The sequence below is a fragment of the Barbus barbus genome (assembly GCF_936440315.1).
Source record: "Barbus barbus genome assembly, chromosome: 16".
Lineage (NCBI taxonomy): Eukaryota > Metazoa > Chordata > Actinopteri > Cypriniformes > Cyprinidae > Barbus > Barbus barbus.
In genome coordinates, this window is record NC_136744.1 from 21,829,958 (window position 1) to 21,845,691 (window position 15,734).

The following is a 15,734-nucleotide window of genomic DNA, read 5'->3' on the forward strand; positions in this document are numbered from 1 at the left end:
GAAGGATCACGTGACACTGAAGATTGGAGTAAAGATGCTGAAAATTCAGCTTTGCATCACAGGAAGAAATTACATCTAAAATATATGAAAATTGAAAAGGTATTTTAAATGGTAACAACATTTCATAATAATACTAGTTTCACTGTAGTTTTGAAAAAAAAAAAAGTTTCTTATTTGGTGAGCATGGGAAACTTTCAAAACAGGTCTTACCGACCCCAAACTGAGATCAGAAATTAACATTTAATGAAAAATAAAAATATGCATTGCTAAATAAATTTTTGCTTTTCTTGTTGGATAATTGTTATATATAAATATTTATATATATATATATATATATTACAAAAACAAACAAGGTCTATTTATCAGGCATTATGTCACTGCACAGGTCAAATGTTGACCTAGGATTGGTCCAGCACAAAACAGTGAAAACATCGAGACAAACATCTGAAGGGATGTTCTGAGCTTTCAGCATTTGCCCTAAGAATGCGGTCCTCTATTCATGTAATTGCATGATCATAGTCAGAGAAATTACTGAGGAATTTAAGAATATAAGCGAGCTTCCAAAAAAGAATTTGAGCCCCAATTAAAGGGGAGGGCAGAGTATTTTACTTCAGACATCAAAAGCGGAACTTAGGCCTGTTTCTGGATAGAGCTAATAGGAGTCTTGTGGAATGGCTTAAAGTGTTTAATATCTGAGGACAGATCTTATTTGACTGTGATACAAGGTCAAAGACTCTTTGACCTCTACAGATCCTATGGAATCATCTCCTGTGAATTTAACACACTGAGAGTCAGCGACAGTAGACATTTAATGTGACATGAACTATTTATTCAGCACTCAAAATGTGTCCATACATCTATATGCACAGACCCCTACCATCGACACGTAACTATGACTCAATAAATACTTTGCAAAGATTATGCAGGACTGTTTTGTTTTTAGCAAAAAAGGAAAAGTGATACAACAGGACATAATATAGTAATTCTGTTCATCCAACTAGACAAATATATGCATGTTTACACAGGAACCTGAATATTGTATCCAATATCCTTATATCTGTCCAAGAATCCTGAGGTGAGGGCTTCCAACTGCATGTTGGCCATGCAAGCATGCAAAACACATGAAACTCTCGCTGTCAGCTGATCATTGGTGGGGTGATTGCTGATATGACTTTCCTTTAGTTTTCTCTTTTACTCCTTATAAAAAATCTGATAGCCCAAGTAATATAGATAAACAATACAAAGAGAACCATGATGAGTTGGTATTATTCTTTCCATGAAAACACTCCAACCAGAGGTTCTGAGGGAAATCATATGAAGATCTTCTGTGCTTGTTGGCTGTGCCATCTGTTTCTCATAGCAAGTCCTGTTCAAACACACAGCCAGTTTTCAAAATGAGTTCTGTGTCTGTTTAGAAAGTTCGTAGCATCAGCTCAGAACTCTCTGGCCTCCTCAAACTGTTTGTAGTAGTCCTCATCCTGAGGGTTCTCTGCACATTTCTGTCCGTTATTGGGAGGTCGAGCCTGGTTGTAGCGGCTCCAGTCGCCCTTGCAGATGATCCATGGTAGGATGTCCACTTTGTAGTGCAGGTCAGCGGAGAACTCGGTGCTGATGAGGTTGGGCGCCCCGGCCCCTTTGCCTCGGGTGATGAGCTTCATGCTGTCGTCGTAGCAGCAGTGCTGGGCCGCCAGCGTGGTGGATTCCAGCGTGAGCATGGAGCGGATGCAATAGCGTGCAGTGGGCTTGTAGATCTCCAGCTTCTCCTTTGGTCCGCTGGCGTCCTTCCAGCGGAAGTTGCGCCTTGTGGTGGCGTCGTGGACGTCTGCGGTGCTGTAGGCCACCTCGGTTGGGTACAAGCAGGGGCAGCTGGGTAGGTCGTTAGCCACTTTGCTCATGTATTTCTTGAGGAACTCACTCTTGCAGTTCATCCAACGCTCGCAGCTGTCTGTATCTAAGGAGGAGTAACCATCACAATCAGAATCACACAATTAAAGTAAGGTTTAAATATGTGATTGACACTTTTCATGTCTCAAAAACCTATTAAAAGGGAACTATTAAAAGTCATAGTTAACAGTTAAGTAATAGTAAGAATTGGACCTTAAAATAAATTGTGACCGAAATATTTTGAAAAACTACAGTAATGGACTGAATATTAAAAAAATATAAAACATATTTGATTCATTTTTATAAAGATTTTAGTTTTCTTAAATTCAACATAACACAGTAAAGGTCCTTGCACACTTGAAATTTTCGTATGCGTTTTTTCGTATTCATCATCCTAAAAATTCATCATGCACAAAAACCTTGCACACTGAGTCCGATGCGTATTAATTAATCCGTAGCGAAAAAATTCACAAAACAGTACTAAATGGAGTCTTTAAGCAGTGAGGATGATTTTGTTGTCCTCTCACTTCTTAAAAAGAGAAAATGAAAATAAATATCCCGAGATATGGAGAGGACGGAGAGTTGCCCCTCCTTATTAAGGAGCAGCGGGATTATCACAGGCGATTCAAAGTTTACTTCAGGATGTCAGTGGCTTGGCTTGATGCTTTGCTAGCGATACTAGAGCCACATATTAAAAAGAAGACCATCAATTTCTGTTAACTCAGTGTGCAAGGATCTTTATGGTGCTTTGTGTTGCGAGACAAAGTGGATGAACTTTACAATCGCCATTTGGTATTTTGGCGTTCGCTTGTACGGTGGCTCTAATTGTCAAAACACCTCTCAAAATGTTTGCTACAGTTGCGAAAAATGCAGTAAATCAAACCCAATCCGAATTTTTTTATGATGGACGAAAGTTTCAGAGGCATTGTGTAAATGTGATTGGTGAGGTGGAATATAATTTTCAACGTGCGAAAATTTCGGACGAAAAATTTGGACTGTCACAAATTGTATGTGTTTAATTTACTAAAAGGAACTTGTTCATAAGAGTCATTTGATCGGGAATCGGACCACATTAGTCACCCTTATGAAATATGCATGAAATTATTCTGATTCATGAATGAACGTATCATATAAGTTTGTTTTTTAGTGAATCAAAACCAGACAATACAACTAGTGAGGTCAGATTCATGAATGAATTTGTGAATTAGTTGTGCTGTTTGGTTTTAATTCACTTAAACAACCAACTATTAAGACTCATTTGTTCAGGAATCAGACTACACTGTGGATTCAGTAGTGGTGTTGTGGTATTTCCGCGACATTTACCAATTTTACCAATTTACCAATATACATTTTCCTACATTTACAATAGGAAGCTAGTAGGTTTTACCTGTTTCTCTGCCTGAATATGGCACAATATAGAGTAAAAAGACTACCATTATAGGGTTAGGAGCTTGTTTTGCTTGCTTTTTAGTGACCACTTAACCAGGTGGTGTTAAATTACAAATAACTTACCAACTCCAAAGAGTTCTGTTGCATTAAACTCTTCAGTGCCGGCGAGAAGACTGACTTCTGTCGCTGCCGTCTTGAAAGCATCTTCAATCCCTGTACATAAGAAAGTGGTTTACTCAGTGCCATTCATTTCGAAGATGGTCGCTTTGGCAGCATATGCCACTTGGTAATCTAGGAACAGGAGTTTGCTTGTATGGCCTCCAAAGGATGGTCCAAGGAAAGGCTTTCTTACCTGGACAGCTGGGCATGTCACATGTCCGTGACTCTGTGGCTGTGCAGGCGTAGCCGCATGACCTGGTCCGCTTCTGGTTGCCATTTCCACAGGATACGCTGCATGGCGACCAACCACTCCAGTCACCATCACCATCTATGTAATCTATAATAGAGTGAAATTTTTTATTTTATTTCACACATTCACTGGCACTTGAGTGCTATGGCATGATTTCAAGCATAGGTTGTGTTGTGCTCCTGTCCCACTGAGCAGATCCTGATTCAGACCGTATGTTTCAAATACCTGAGGCGCTCAAACTCGGCCTGCTGGCCTATACCATTAGCATACTTCTCTAATTGGCTCATACACATGGGAGTGGGTGAACGAATGAGCCAAGTCGGCATACTTAAGCCAACTTCCAACTGCTTTTTAAACAAAATACAAGTACTACTCTTACATTTCTGATTCAGTGATGAGGGGCAACCAAAACAGTAGCTGAAGTATTGAGGTGGAGTATTCTAGAATGTCGTTTTCTGACATTCCCATAATTTTATGGCCTTCGATACAGTTTTATATCCTTACAATGGGCGTTTACAGTTGGTCTTCTGGACACAAAAACATCTGCTCTTGCTGGATTAACAGGAAACCAACCTAAGATTTTCTGTTTAGAAATGAAAGATAATTTCTAAATTTAACTAAGTACATCAAAGCTGAAATTTAAATAATAACAATGTATTTGTTTAACATTATTTATTATTTTGTTTTTATTATTATTACTATTATTATTAATCTAATAAGTTTATGCTCCAAAATGTATCAATTGTGGCTAGGAAAACTCTTTACATGATGATGATGTTTATGATTAATATTATTATTATTAATCTAATAATAAACAAGTTTATGCTCTAAAATATATATATTGTGGCTAGGAAATTCTTTACAAAATTATTATTATTATTATCAATCTAATAATTAGTATATGCTCTAAAATATATAAACGGTGGCTAGGAAAATTATCTACAAAAATATTATTATTATTATTATAAATTATATCATGTTAATGTCAGTTTTGTAAAGAAAGTGTTTATATTTATATGCAACACTAATTTATTAGATTATTTTAATCAATAATAATAAAGTTGTATTTTTTTGTTTTTTTAAATAATTTAATAATAATTTATAATAAATATTTCTTATAATTGTTATATTTCTTTTAAAATATTCTTTCTTTCTTTCTTTCTTTCTTTCTTTCTTTCTTTCTTTCTTTCTTTCTTTCTTTCTTTCTTTCAGCTCAATCAGATAACGAAAGAAAAGCAGCCAAACCAAGGGTGGATACTTTGAAAAAGCTCAATTATAAGGAAGTTTTGATTTGTTTAACATTTCTTTTGGTCATTACATAATTTCAAACTTTTTTGGTAGTGTACACACACACACACACACACACACACACACACACACACACACACACAAACCAAGCAAGCAACCACAATCTATATCCACTGCCCCTGATGAGAGAAAAACAAAGACCTTTGGTCTTAAAAAGACAACATTACTTTCAGCGCCGTCAAGCTGCATGGTCACAGTCGAGTGCGGGCCAACTCACAGGCAACAACATGTCTGAAACCCACACGAGCCACAATTCCCCACACACCACTAATGGTAAACGAATAAGCCAATCAAAAGCAGATACGGCAAACCCTCAGGAATGAGTCACAGCCACGACAGACCGTATGTTAGTCATGAAGAAAATTTCTAAGGAGAATTTTTTACTTCGATTTGGTATTACCTTAACACATTGATCAAAGAGAGTTCCTCTAGAGCAAAAGGGTTTAGGCAAGTAGTGACAGGAAGTGCAGTCTCTGACAGCAACACACATTCACTCCACTTTACCAAAAGAGACAGAGAGAGAGCTATTAGACCAGAGGAACAGATGCTCTGGATTCTCTCTCTCCTGCTTTGATGTTCAGGAGTGTTTTCTGTCACGGAGACAGACTATGCCACACAGGAATCTCTCTCCTACAGGAAGCAATCTACAATCACAGACTCCGTAAGAAGCGCTGTTCTTGTTATAGTGACAGCGTAAATCATCAGACGAGCAAATTACAGATTCCATCACCTCACATCAGAGCCATATTTATGTTTTGCAGAGCCTTTCATTAAAACAATAACTCCATAACACACACTCGTCTGCAACGTACCGTATTCGGTCTGGGATCTGCTTCCTGTGCCAGTAGACCCTCTTCGCTCCCAGTCTCCAAGCGGTTTGAGGAAGTTGCTGTCCTCTGTGTTGCTCTCTTCGGGGTAATCCTGTTCATCAGGACTCTTCGGGGTGGACACAGAGGATGAGGATGAGGACGAGGACGAGGACGAGGAAGAAGAACGCTGCCACCAGTTCCTCCAGTTAGGAGCAGCCCAGCCAGGCTTGTTTTCTTTGCGCATTCCCTTCTCTTGTTCTGAACCTTCCAGGCTGTCCACCACTTCTATGGTAACCTAAAGATTTTAAAGGATAATAACATTAGTAGTGTTTACTGAGGCAAACATCGCTTATTGCTCATCCTTGAGTTTAGGGATTTCATACCTCAAATATATATCTATAATATAAAAAATATATTTATAGTTAGTTAAATAACCCTAAAATGGGGTCATAAAGATTTTTAAAAATAAATTAATTATTTTATTCAGCAAGGATGCATAAAGTGATCAAAAGTAACAGTAAATTCATAATGTCACAAAAAATATTTACTTATATTTTCCACAAAAATATTAAGCAGCACAACTGAGCACAAAATTAGCAAATTAGAAGAATCTATTAGAAGAATCACATGACATTGAAAACTGTAGTAATGGCTGGTGGAAATTCAGCATTTTTAATATATTAAAATAGAGAAAGATATAATAAATTGCAAAAATATTTCAAAATATTAATACTTTTTACTGTATTTTTGATATGTTTGATAATATTTACCTTAATTTTTCACAAATATAGTAAATATTATTTTGTAGTAAATATATAATTTTTATATATACTTTTTATTCAAACGCACACTACTGTTCAAGTGTTCAAATATAAATTTAAATTATTTATGTAATTACAAACACAAATAAATGCATTTCAAATGATATCAGTTATATATATTAAACAAGTTATATATTCATATTTATTTATTAAAATGATATATGATAGTAGGCCTACTATGGTAGTACCATTTTATACCATCATGCCTCCAACAATTTCCTTTTGTAAGAAACATTTCAAAACAGTAATTTCATGCTGTGCTATAAAATTAAATCAAACACTGCAGTCTGCATCGGTCCCTTTTATTGCGTATCTAATTTGTTTACTTGCACATGTTGAGAATAATCATACAGATCAAGGGTGTTTGTTGTACTGAGAGAGGGTTTTGTGGAACATCAAACAGTGAGGGGTAGTGTGATCTTGTGGAGGTCCAGATGGACTTTGGCTTAGGTCATGGTCATGCTCCGTGACTCGTTCTGAGACGCTGCCATTCTGCAGTGACACCCCCACCCCACCCCACCCCACCAGTAACACATGTGCCTCCCAGATTGGGGCAAGGGGTGGGCTTCCCCTCTCTAGCCTCTCTTTCTCTCGCTCTCTCCACCTAAACATCAAGTTCAAAGGGCCTCTCAGCCTCCTTAAGACCATGAAAGCCAGATGATGCTTTGGATCAAAGATACCCATGCCCCCCCACACACACACACATTCACTGCCATCTTAAGACATCGATACACTTTATCCTTTCTGCTATTCTTGGTCAAAATTCACATGATTTTCCTTCTGATGTGGATGGAGCCCGTGGTGGATTAGGTGGCAGCTGGTGCTGTACAGGTGTATGTGGTTACTAAGACTAAGCTAGGTGAATGTTAGAGGTTGTGTGTGTGTGTGTAATAGAGAGAGAGAAAGCGGGGGGACCAAAAGGCTCCCTTCTTGAAAAGAAGTGCTGATGTGCATCAAGGCTTTCTGACACTTTCTGTTTGCCTAGATTTTACTTTATGTGCTTGGCCAGCCATGTCTCCTTTAAAAGTCTTTGTGTTTGTGCACAGCAAAAAATATATATTTTTCTTAATCATTGTTGTCTAATACAAAAATCGAAACATACTTAAACTAGATGCATTTATTTGAGATTTAATTTTTTTTAAATGTTGAGAAATAATAACAGAATATATATATATATATATTTAGTTATTTATAAACTTTAGTTATTTTTCAAAAATTCTTTGCCAGTTGGGTAGGAAAAATATCTCAAATTCATTGAAAACTAATGCAACTTATTCCTATTATACAGCCGTTACTCCAGTCTTCAGTGTCACATGATCCTTCAGAAATCATTCTAATATGCTGATTTGGTGCTCGATTTTTATCAGTTGTGCTCAATTATCAATGTTGAAAACAGATTTTTGTGAAAAAGCACATTTTTTCAGCATTCTTTGATGAATTGAAAGAACAAAAGAACAGCATTTAAATGTATTTACTGTCATTTTTGATTAATGCGTCTTTGCTGAATAAAAGTATTGAATACTTAAATACTTGGCACAGTTGGCAGTGTATCACAGTTTACAATAAAAAATATTATGCAGCAAATGTTTCCAACATTGATAATAATAAGAAATGTTTCTTGAGCAAATCAGCATATTAGAATGATTTCTCAAGGATCATGTGACACTGAAGACTGGCGTAATGGCTTCAACTTTGCCATCACAGGAATAAATTACTTTTAAAATATATGAAAATAGAATGACATTATTTTAAATTGCAATAATATTTCACAATATTACTGTTTTTACTGTATTTTGTCCATTTTGAGACCAAGACAGATTATACAATGATACAATAATACGTGAATATTACATAATATATTATTCCTACCTGAATGTTGGGGTTTTGCCCATTTATATCAGCTTTGGAAAGATCAGGGAAGTTCTGTAGGTCCAGCAGAAAAGCTCCAGGTCCGTCTCTCTGCAGGCTGCCCCCTGTCCCCTGACTCTGAACCCACGGCTGAGACGCTGAAATATGAGGCACTCGGGACTTTCTGTCACCCGGCTCCAACTGAACAGAGGAGCTGCTTTCTGCATTGACATTATTCTGCATAAAACAATAATAATAAAAAAATATATTAGATTAGTGGTTCTCAGTACCTTATTAAAAGTCTAAGTCTTATTTTTAACATAATAACTACACGTGCAAGTTCAATTTTATTGTTTGCATTTAGCATAGTTAACAGTCACAAACCTGTGACCCATTTTTTGTGACCCACCAGTATCCTCACAGATATTCAAGGACTTGAATTATTCTGAAGAATGATAAATGTTAAAGCAAACCGCTCCGAGTGAATCATCCCTCTGTATACAATTCTTGACTCTTTGTTGTCACAGATTCAAAAATTAATCTCAATTATCAGCTTGTTTCCACCCAGACCTTGGGAGACATTCTACAATTGATGTTACACTCAGTGTAGAAGTATATTTATACTGTGTAACTTCCCACTAAGAAAAAAACAGGGTACAGATGAGAGTGGTTAAAAGTGGCTTAGGGTCTATTTACACAATTTAAGTCTCAAGCAGGAGTGCACTATGGGTGACAGAATGGAATGGTGTTCCCTAGCTAGTCATCAATGATCATTAGTTGCTCTAGATGTTTGATAAGATAGTCTATCAGCTGAGTTTTGACCTTGTAGACAATTGTGGCCAACCTGGTTGGTGCTGGTAGACAACCTCACAAATGTTCTAAAAATCTGGTTTCTCCAGGAGAGATTGTTCATCGAATCTGTTCAGAAAGTTAATTAACGGGAAAATTAGTGACTTCATGATATAAACTTTGATAATCAACAATGATCAGAAATGCCTTAAAATGGCTACCCAAACATCATCATCTTTTTCTTTCCACCTGAAAGGTGCGATTGCAACCTAGACGTCTTTAACACCCCTTTAGCCAGCCATATGTTCACGAAAGAGACCTTAAAGTCGGAGATCAAGGGAAACAAATACTGGTTTCATCCAGCTCAGCCCAGAACTGTTTGTTTATACTGAGAGAGATTAGAGACATTAGCAGCTCCACTCACTCAATCTCACCTCAAATGGCCTAATTACCCACAGGTGCTACATTGCTCCTTATCACCCCTTAATATAAACACACACCCCAGAGACTTTCTGTGAATCTTGAGAGAGCACCATGACAATAGCCCAGCATTTAAAGCCTGCTGAAAGACAATTCACAAAAAAGCCTCATGAATAAAATCTGACCAGGTCACTTAAAGGGATTGAATAAATGTTAAATTCATTGTTTTATTATAATCATTAGTTTTCTGTCTTTCATGCTGTTTCAAATTATTTTTTGTTTAAATTTTGGTCAGTTCTGGTCACTTCAGCTAGTGTATAGACCTTTGGATCGTAAGGACTGCAGTCATGCTACTATATGCTTTTTATGCAAACAGTGTATGCTGTTCTGTGTCGGCCGCACCACACGGTTATGCTGTTTTCATTCAAATCAAAGCGTAAATAAACATGGAAAACCTATCCGTGTGGTGCGGCTAACACAGACCAGCATACGCTGTTTGCATTCAGTGGATACTCTCCAAAATGGCGCTACGGTGACGCGGAGGAGACGAATTGTTGAATAAATTGTTTATTTGCCTACAAAAAGTATTCTCATAGCTTCGTAAAATTACGGTTGAACCCCTGATGTCCCATGGCTTCTTTTACCGATCTCCTCGCTATGTTTCTGGACGTTGATCGTGTTCATTACATTGGTGTCTATGGGAGGGTCAGACAGCTCTCAGAATACATCAAACATATCTTAATTTGTGTTCCGAAGATGAACGGAGGTTTTATGGGTTTGGAACAACATGAGGGTGAGTAATTAATGACAAAATTTTCATTTTGGGGTGGAGTAACCCTTTAAATAAAACATTTATTATAATCAATGTTGAAAAAAGTTGTGCTACTTAATATTTTTGTGGAAACTGTGATACATTTTTTCAGGATTCTTGAATTAATGGAAAGTTCAAAAGAATTTGAGCATTTATTTATTTTATTAATTAAATTAAATTATTTTTTATTATTTATTTATTCATTTATTTATTCATTTTCGTAACATTATAAATGTTTAGATTGTGTCCTTCCAATATATATATATATATATATTGGAAGGACACAATCTAAACATTTATAATTATAAATGTTTTATTTAAAGGGTTCAATTCTTTACAATTGGTGGAATAAATGCAGTAAAAACAGATAATATTGACCCCATGACCTCTGTTATGTTTCATATGTGCAGCCATCTGTTTCAATAGAGTTTGAAAACAAAACTACTGTCTGTTTTATGAAGTAAAAAATGTTCTTTAGTTATTTTGAAGGGATGTTAAAGCCTGGCTTCTGTCTTCCCTCAAGAGAGGAGTTCTGGCTGCAGTCTTACACTGTTCTACTCTAGAAATAGATATAAAACGGAGCCCATATTGCAAAATTGCTGTGCGCCTCGCTGGCTGACAAAACAATACGCTTTTCCCTGTCAAAGAGGGTTGTAATTGTTTTCCCTTAAGACTGCCATGGCATGTGTTCGCTGTCACATACACACAGAGGGGGCAATTACTCCACAATTGGACAGCTATAAGTAGCTTGTAATCATGCATACTGAGCTAGACAATAAGATCAAAGGCCACCATCAATCTTTTGTCTCTCTCTCCTCCCTCTTTTTCATTCAAGCCATTTTGTTTGACTGACCGAGTGCTGTGTAAAGCTGTAGTGTAGAATGCATTTCACTTCAGGTAAAGGGAACAACAAACATTGTCCAAGAGTTTTGGCAAAGCTACTTTGAAACAGTTGTTTTCCGGTTGTTAAAGTGGTTAAACTATAGCGAAGCTACATGAGTATGTGACTGTTAAATAATGAACAATATACTATTAGGTGTTTAGTAGCATGATGGTAATGCATTAAGTGCTGGTTCTAAGATAGTCAGCGTCATTGATAACATAACATCGAAGGACCACCTAATCGCCTGTCAATCAATATACCTGTGCTAAAATAAGGCTTTTGAACTTTTCAAGTTGAACATGGCTTTAAATAAGACTACCGTCCAACTGAAAAATATAAAAAATCCTGGAAAATCCAAGATATATCAAATTACTCAAGATTAATTTGGTGTAAATGAGGCCGTGAACAACTGTTAGATACCCATCACAGTACATTTTACAGTTCCTTCAAAAACCTACAAAGACATTACACACACCATTCTTCAAACTGTATGCGTTTCTAACTAGGAAAACAGACACCAGGGTGTCATACAGACGCCCCTGTCACATTTTTGACTACTTCCACCTCCTGCTTCCTCTTCATTCCCTTTGCTTAAGGAGCATGACAATTCAATTAGAAGCCTCTCAGGGGGTCTTCCCAGGAGATTGGACAGGAAACGAATGCTAAACACAAAGTGCAAAAGGCCTTTTAATGCAGCACCTATATCAAGTAGTAAGATATTTGTTCTCTCACATTATCTGAGGAAATACACAACTTCTTGTAGTCTGGACAATTACTTAACCCAATTTTTATGACATTGTAAATTCTATAGATTAAAAAAAGTTAATAATCGATGATGTTTATGTTTAAAGATTTGCAGCTGCTGATGGTTTTCTTACTACATCTGTGCATTAAGTTCTTCAAGATCAGAAGTAAGGTTTAACTGGCCATCACCAGACTCTTCTGCCTCCAATCCTCACTGCTGCCCCCAACTCTCCTCAAACCCGGTTAAGGTTGACACATTCTATGTACATTCCAGAAATATTTCCAACAGCCGTGTATGTCATAAATGTGTTCCCAGAAAAGTGAGTTCTGTCCCAAGACTCTCTGCACAAAACCACAGACTTGACCTCCAGAGCTAAACTGTAAAGACTCACTCGGGATTCATTCACTTCCTTTAGCAGCCACTGACTGTAGTAAAACCAGTAACAGACTGTTCAAATTCAAACTTTTAGCATTCAGCTTCTGAAAATCCAAACACCTGTTGGAGAACTACATATTAAAGGAGATATAATTTAACTGTTCAGCTGAATCACATTGCTGCTGCTATTCCTCTACAACAGAGCCACCGATTGGATAAACACACACACATTCATCATGGTGTTATGCCAACGTTTGCAGACTGACAAAGGCATCTTGGTGTCATGCTAAAAATACATCAAAAAGGCAGCCGCAGGGTTTTTAATGCACCCAACAAAGCCCTGTTGATCTCAAACCCTTCTTGACCCCTTGGTCCGGTCTCTGGGAGCATTGCACTTGCTCCGTAAACAGATGGCAGAACACTTTTAGCTGAAATCTGCACAGACTCATTAAAGCCAGGTCTAATCTCAGCTAACGGCACTAAAGGACAGTCTAAACCGAGAATGTATTCTGTAGCTCTGAAAGTCACCCTGCTTTATTTTAATGTTGTGCGCCAGTGTGTTGAACACAGAATCTATATTTGGCTTTCCCTTTTTTTAATCTTGGCAAATGCATGGTTTGAAGCAAGAACATATTAACAGGATGCTTGAGTGACACTGATGAACCAGTGGTGATAAACGATAGCCTGCAGCTAGTCAACTAGAGAGAAAGAGAACATCTCTGACCCTGGCTGAACCCCAGCTAAGTTTGAATGCTATGTCAAAACTACCTGACTAGAGACAAAACAGTGCATAAATCCATCCATCATTTGATCGATCGATCAGTGCAATGCAGAGATGCTAAAACATATTCGTATTTTTTATTCATTTACTGTAATGCACATAAACAATAAATAAATAAATAAAAATTAAAAAGTCAAGATAAAGTCACATGTCAACCCCCAGTCAAATGAAAAATATTCTTAATGACAACAAAATAGATTTTATTTTCTTTGTGTTTTCTTTTGCCATATGACTTTTTCTTGAAATTTCCACCACAAATTGTCATTATGGTAAAGAAAAAAATACAAAAAAAAATAATAAAATAAAAATGGATAAAAATAAACAAACAAATAAAAAAATGTTATGATTAAAAAATCTTAACAGGCTTACAATTAATTTTCTTGAAGCAAAAAAATTCAAATTCAAATTCTTTGATTTTGGAGAAAAAATATGATCTGGACGTGTTTGTAAAACTCACCTCCGCCACCTGCTCCGAGCTCACAGTGTCATTTCTGTCCTGCAGCGGGATGCTCCGCAACACCGTGATGTGTAACGTCAGAAGAAGGAGTCCCAACAGCAACAGCAGCTCCGCCGTCAGCCGCACCATCCTCCTCACTCGAGCACTCTTAGGACCCTGCGCCGCCGCTGCCGGGCTTCCGCTGCCGCCTCCTGCCGCTGCAGACACTCCGATCTCCGGATCCGCCGCGGACGAGGAGCCGCCACACCACTGCGGAGCCACCTCGGGTTCCAGAAGAGCAATACTCACGGGAAAAAGAGTAACTGGCTAGAAATGATCTCAAAGAAGCCCAATCACTCAACGTTTGAAAACTGAACAGATAAATGAGGGATCTATAGCTCCTGATCTTAAAAATGGTATAATCCCGATGTCCAAAAAGAACTTGAGTTACCTTTAAAAAGCAAAAAAAGTAAGTCCCACAAACTCCAAAGTTGTGTACCATTCCATTGAGCATCAGTATAAAATGCAAAAGTAGATTATATGTTGAGATAAGAAGATTTACTTCTTCATTGAGGAAATACTGGAGTTTTACTTGTGCGCAGGTAAATCAGGTACACTGGCACAAGTACACCATTCTGGGAATCTGTAGCATTCTTCTTATGTTTGAAAATAAAAACAAAACAAAACAACAAAGTCTCCAGTTCAAACCACTTCAAATCCTCGTGGTCTGTCCTTCGCGTCTAATATAAAACTTTGGGTACATTGTTGCGCTCCGGTGCATTGCGCAAAGTGCTGTCATCCTCTCCAAATGCCACTGTGTCTTCAAGGATGAAGTGTAGTTCACTATAAATCCATCTTCAGTGTGATGAAGATCCAAAGTTCCTCCTCTGACTAACTCATCTGAGCTCTGTCCTCAGGAGGGTGTATGAGTCGCTCTTGCGCAAGAGTATCCACACACACACCTTCTGCGTAAATGCGCGCTGTCAAATAACACACGACACCACAGCTCAGGACTAGTGTGTGTCCGTGTGTGATCCCTTCTGTCGTTGTGTGTCTTTAGTCCAGCACAAACACAGTCAGACTCGTGCCCACGAAGCCTTTGGTGTTTTTATATTCCCCTCTTCTTTTGGTTTGCTGTCACCTCCCCTCCCCACCGATTTAACCCTTCATGTCCCATTACACTCATCAGCAGAGCACGTAAATGTCTTTATCTGTCCTATGTTGATTTACTGTGAATACAGTGGATGAGGAAAAGATAAAGAGATTACATTTTTGCAGGCCAGACCAACATTTTAGATGGCATAACATATAAACTATTATTACTATACAAATCAAATAAATAAATCTGTCTCTTCTGTAAAATTCAGAACTCATGACCCTCTCTATTTAAATCATGCAACAATTTTCATTTTGAAAATCTATTCAACTTATAAGTTTTATATAAAAATAAAAAGCTTGGAATCTATGGAGGGCACAATTCACAAAAATAACCTAATTTAAGTCAATTCTTAGCAAACTGTTTAATATTAACATTAATACATACTACTAGATAAAACAAGCATTTTGTATTTAGAACTCTAACTCAAAACCTGCTCAACTCTACATCATTTCTGTGAAATACTTGAGTGATTTAATTCAATTTAAAACACTAATTAAAAGTGATTAATGGGCCAGAGTTTGTAAAGTCCTGCAGGTTTTGCCTTTGGTTGAGTGATTATAGTGCTAATGAACTTATTGTAGATTCTAAGTTGAGAGGTGATGTTACAATAGGCTTTCTTTACCTCCTCCAAATTTCACACTTTCAGGAATTTGAGGACGGAGGGGGTGAGGTGTGTCACGATTTGCATTTGTTTGTTCTTCATGGGCCGTCTGAGAGCCCACATAAAAAAAAGTGTGACAATGTTGTAGCTCTTGTCCTGAACTTGTGTATTGTGTGGTTCAAAGGGGCTTGTTTGTGTTTTTTCAAGAATACTTGAACTATGAAAGATGTTTATTTTGACTGTCTAGCTTCTAATTAAGCATACAA

The 15,734-nt window shown here is 37.3% G+C and overlaps 1 protein-coding gene across 1 annotated transcript; it reads right to left on the bottom strand.

Moving 5' to 3' along the window:
• Positions 1 to 669: 669 nt before the first annotated feature.
• LOC306882025 (isthmin-1-like) lies at positions 670 to 14,841 on the bottom strand. The gene is made up of 6 exons (XM_079436452.1): positions 13,730 to 14,841; positions 8,490 to 8,705; positions 5,803 to 6,094; positions 3,626 to 3,769; positions 3,397 to 3,486; positions 670 to 1,951 (listed from the first exon to the last, which is right to left on the bottom strand). The coding sequence occupies exons 1-6, from the start codon at positions 13,856 to 13,858 to the stop codon at positions 1,434 to 1,436; spliced, it is 1,389 nt and encodes a 462-aa protein (XP_079292578.1). The 5' UTR covers positions 13,859 to 14,841; the 3' UTR covers positions 670 to 1,433.
• Positions 14,842 to 15,734: the final 893 nt, after the last annotated feature.

Coding starts and splice junctions, on each gene's coding strand:
- LOC306882025 (XM_079436452.1), bottom strand. CDS start 13,858: ATGGTGCGGCTGACGGCGGAGCTGCTGTTGCTGTTGGGACTCCTTCTT. Junction 8,706..13,729: donor GCTCGGAGCAGGTGGCGGAG/GTGAGTTTTACA, acceptor TGTTTTATGCAG/AATAATGTCAATGCAGAAAG. Junction 3,770..5,802: donor CAGATCCCAGACCGAATACG/GTACGTTGCAGA, acceptor ACTCTATTATAG/ATTACATAGATGGTGATGGT.